The following is a 4,417-nucleotide window of genomic DNA, read 5'->3' on the forward strand; positions in this document are numbered from 1 at the left end:
TCGAAGTGGGCCCATATTTCATTGATCTAGACCGTTGATCTTTGGTATCCACTACATATGGCTATGACCCAAGAATCTTCAACATTACAAAAACGCATACATCAAACACTTGAACTTTTCCTGAACCGTTACCATATCTTTTCAGAACCGTGCATTTGTGGGAAACTGATCAAAGGGTTATAACCAAGAATTTTCGGATGCATTTAGTAAATACCCATCCATAGTAAGGGTCGTTAGATCAACGGTGTAGGCGACCGTACCATTGTCCCTCCTCACAGTAACGGTCCATCGGGACTTTGTATTTATATATATAATTACACCCAGCATTCTTCACATGCCGACTTCTCTCTCCTCTATATATAAACGAAGAAAAAGTCTACACCAAAACAAGTAGACTTGAATTTCGTAAGTAGAGAGAAAGAGAGAGAGACAGAGAGAGAGGGAGAGGGAGAGGGAGAGAGAGAGAGAGAGAATGGCTGGTTTGCAAAGATCTTCGGTTTCATTCAGGAGGCAAGGCTCATCTGGGCTTATATGGGAAGATAGGCTCCTTTCAGGAGATTTGAATCAGATGAAGAAGAGACAAGAAGAAGCTGAAGGCGGTGTGGAATATAGAGAGCTGAGGACTTCTCAGAGCGTCGGATCGATTGGGCTGACGGGACGTAGTAGGTCGGGGGGAGGGCGTGCTTGGGGAGCTGCTAAGGTCTCCCCAGCCATCGAACCACCTTCACCTAAGGTGTCTGGGTGCGGGTTTTGCGGCATGCTAGGGAGATCGGCAAGCACTAAACAGCCCAAATCACGAAAGCACTAGGCCTGCTGCATGTACACGTTTTTTTTTTTTTTTTTTTTTTGAGCTTGATTTTCTAGCCGTCGATATTGAATAGATTGAACTATTTTTTATATTTTTATTTTTTCTCAATACTTTAAATATATTGTTTGGTGTTTTGGTTGGTAAATTTAGAAGGAAATCATTGAATTGCTGCTGTATTACGTTGTGTTTTGGTTGAGTTTTTGGCAATAATTTTGATGCTATGTGGGGCCCACGTATGATGAATGAATAATATTGTTGGATGGATGGATCCATTATCACATGACCCAAAAACAACTATGATTGGATGATCACACCCATGCTATCAAGGGCATGCAACATGGACGGTGGGAATGAAAATGGTTGCTGTTGATTTTGTAGGCCTTTATTTGAATGGCTGTGATCATCCAATCAAAGTGATTTTCACGCCATGTTCAATCCGCGGTGGACCCACCATGTTCTATGGCTGTGATCATCTCTCTCTCTCTCTCTCTCTCTCTCTCTGCTTATCATGAGCCAGACAATCTACACCGCTGGATCCAAAACCTCTGTTGCTAGGTGACCAAATCAAGGCCGGAGATGAATGACTAATAGCCTGAGATGAAAGACTTTTCTGTGTCAGTACAAAACGCAGTAGCGGCTTACTTGTTCCTTCCTCATGCCTCAGTGGGGGCGCGGATTAGATACTGACAGGTTGAGTAGCGAGACTCGCTACTGAAGTGACGTCACCAAGTTCCGTGGGCCCCACCATAATGTATGTTTTGTATCCACACCTTCCATCCATTTGTAGAGATCATTTTAGGGCAATACCCAAAGAATGAGTTAAATCCAAAGCTCCAGTGGACCCCAGCACAGAAAACAGTGGGGACAGTGACGGCCACCATTAAAAACTTCTAAAGGCCACAAAAGTTTTAGATCAAGATGATATTTCTGTTTTATCTTATTTCATGTCTTTTTTAACTTTTGAACGGGTTGGATTTCAAATAAAAATAATGGTGGGCCTTAGGACAGTTTCAACGGTGAGAATCACTCTCTCCACCGTTTTCTGTGGTGGGATCCACTACATATTTTTATCTCACTCATTCTTTGGCTCATGCCCTAAAATAATATCTAAAAATGGATGGACGGTGTGGACACAACACATACATCATAGTGGGGCCCACAGAACTTAGTGACGTCACTTCAGAAGCCGACTCGCTACTCAACCTGTCAGTATCTAATCCGCGTCAGCCTCAGTGGTAGGGAGCTATCAAAAAGCGTGTGAGTGCACTGTGGTGTGAGTGCGTGTGTAAAAAAACAAAAAACAAAATAGCAGCTTGCTACTCCACTCGCACGTTTAATCGCTGCCAACGTGCCAACTGGTGACTGCGACATCCGAACGAATCATAAAGTGTGCTGGTCACCACTCATCAGGTAGGCCACATCCTTACAAAAAAAGGACTGTCTAGATCAAAATAACCAGTGGTCCACATTCTACAAGCCTGCCTGATTAATGGACCGGCGTGATTTTTGCACATGGTCATCTTTATGACGTGGAACTGCCTTATGTACGGCTCAGATGTTCCACACGGCTGGCACGTGTGCTTCGTGGGAGCTTGGTCTTATATGGTACGTTGACGTGCATACTCTCACAGACCTTGTCGACATCATGATTCAACGCTTATCCTCTCATATTTATGGCTCAATAATAGAGTTTGTTGAGCTGCCGTCCAATACCTTGATTGTTTGGAGAAAATAATGCTACGTACACATACAGAAAGAAACTGTACACGTTGCATATATGTACCTGAAATCAAACCGTCCAAATAGTCTTCCCCACTATTGGGATTAAAATTACACTGAATATATAATCCTAACGGGATGATTGGTCTAATGGACTGTTAGAATGTAATATTTTCAGTGGTCCAAATTCAAAAAGGAAATATTCATCAATCAGAGGTTTCGTAATTCTAACCAGTATGATTTTGGGCGTATGGTCCATCCATAGCATGTTCCACCATTTGAACGACTTAACTTGATTCTTATATGTATGATAGGTATACAATTTCCATGTACATGGGCATGAACCATCACGCTCTGCCAGAGTATCGAATGACTCCTCTGTTCTTTTTTAGTGTCCCACCTGAGCTTATGATGAGGTGGAGGATCCAATGTTTATAATCCCTTGTTTTTGTTTTTTAAGTGTTTTTAATGAGATAGGAGAATGAACGCAACGGATGGCTAGTACGAATGGTTCGAGCTGTTTGGGGCCTACCCGTGACGTGAATGTCGAATCCAAACCGTGCATATGGTGTTCGTCCTCTATTTCACTGTACATCTCCAGAATCAAACTAATCCAACACTTAGGTGGAACACATCATGGCGATCAATGTACAATTACTCCTGGTGTCTCCCTTCATCCTTTTAAATGCTTGATTATCGGTGTATCTCTTAATACTCGTAGGGCACACCTGATGAGTGGATTGGATGACATATACACAACAAGTGGACCCTACATTTCATTTGGAAGTTTCTATGGTGGGCGTCCCCACCCAATATCTCTTCATACTCATGGGGCCCACCTGATGAGTGGACGGGTTGGATGGCACTATGTATCAAGGTCGGCTCCAATGTATGGTAATTACCGTAATCATTCCCCATCGGATACATATGGCACACGCCAGTAAGATCCGGAATTTTGTCTTATGAGCCCTTCCCATGGATTGGCCAAACTGCATAGTGCTCAGATTCGAGGGATTTTGACCATTGATTCCAAGACCGTTGCTTGAATGTTTCCTCTGGCGGTCCATCTGTAATCATAAAAAGTTCTCTGATTGGTGGCTAGGATCGTACAACCAGCGACATTATTGAGGCGTGGTCCACCCCATCAGAAGTAGCAGCCTGTGGTCCAGATTTCATACTTGTGTGCACCAATGGATCATTGTTTTTCCATGTGTACTGGCGTATGCTGAATGGAAGCATGAAAAGAGGATTTACTGGCACATGGAGCTGGGCATCGAGTCAAGTCGGATTGAGTTAGGGCTGACCTGACTCGATCTAGTTTTGAAATAGGCCTAACCCGATGTTGACCCGGCTCTGTACTGAGTCGAGCATTCCTGACCCAATCCAAGTCCGGGTCTAACCTGGACTAATCTATACCAAGTCTGACCTGGTCAAAAGTACCAAGTCGGGTCAAGTTAGCACCGAATCGAATCGAGAGATGCAGGAAGGAGAGAGAGAGAGAGAGAGAGAGAGAGAGAGGAGAAGGGTGGTGATGGTGGTGGGTAGCTATCGGGCTTGGAAGAGGAGGATGAGGGAGGAAGAGAGAGAGAGAGTTTGGGATTAGGTTGGTGGGTAGAGTTAGAGATGCTTAGAAATTAGAATTTTTTATTATATATATACTTAAATCCGAGTTGAGTCAGGTTTCAGATCTAGCTAAGTTTGACTGGATCGTGTTTCAGCCTTCAGGTAGAGTCGGTCAAGTTTCTAGATAACTCGGACTCGACTTGGTTCGAGTTCGAATTGGGCGAAGCCTGCTCGATTCGGACCAACTCACCCATTCGGTTCAGATCGAGTCGGGTCTGAATGAGCCGTCTCATGGCAGCTCTACCAGCACGTGCATTGCACGTTCAG

The 4,417-nt window shown here is 44.0% G+C and overlaps 1 protein-coding gene across 1 annotated transcript; it reads left to right on the forward strand.

Moving 5' to 3' along the window:
* The first annotated feature begins 437 nt into the window (after positions 1-437).
* LOC131255996 (MAPK kinase substrate protein At1g80180-like) lies at positions 438-984 on the forward strand. The gene has a single exon (XM_058256976.1). It carries the CDS (start codon positions 473-475, stop codon positions 806-808), a length of 336 nt encoding a protein of 111 aa, XP_058112959.1. The 5' UTR covers positions 438-472; the 3' UTR covers positions 809-984.
* The last annotated feature ends 3,433 nt before the right edge of the window (positions 985-4,417 follow it).

The sequence above is a fragment of the Magnolia sinica genome, chromosome 1 (genome assembly GCF_029962835.1).
Source record: "Magnolia sinica isolate HGM2019 chromosome 1, MsV1, whole genome shotgun sequence".
Taxonomy (NCBI): domain Eukaryota; kingdom Viridiplantae; phylum Streptophyta; class Magnoliopsida; order Magnoliales; family Magnoliaceae; genus Magnolia; species Magnolia sinica.

Excerpts from the sequence above, each read along its gene's own strand:
- LOC131255996 (XM_058256976.1), top strand. The coding sequence starts at position 473 with ATGGCTGGTTTGCAAAGATCTTCGGTTTCATTCAGGAGGCAAGGCTCA.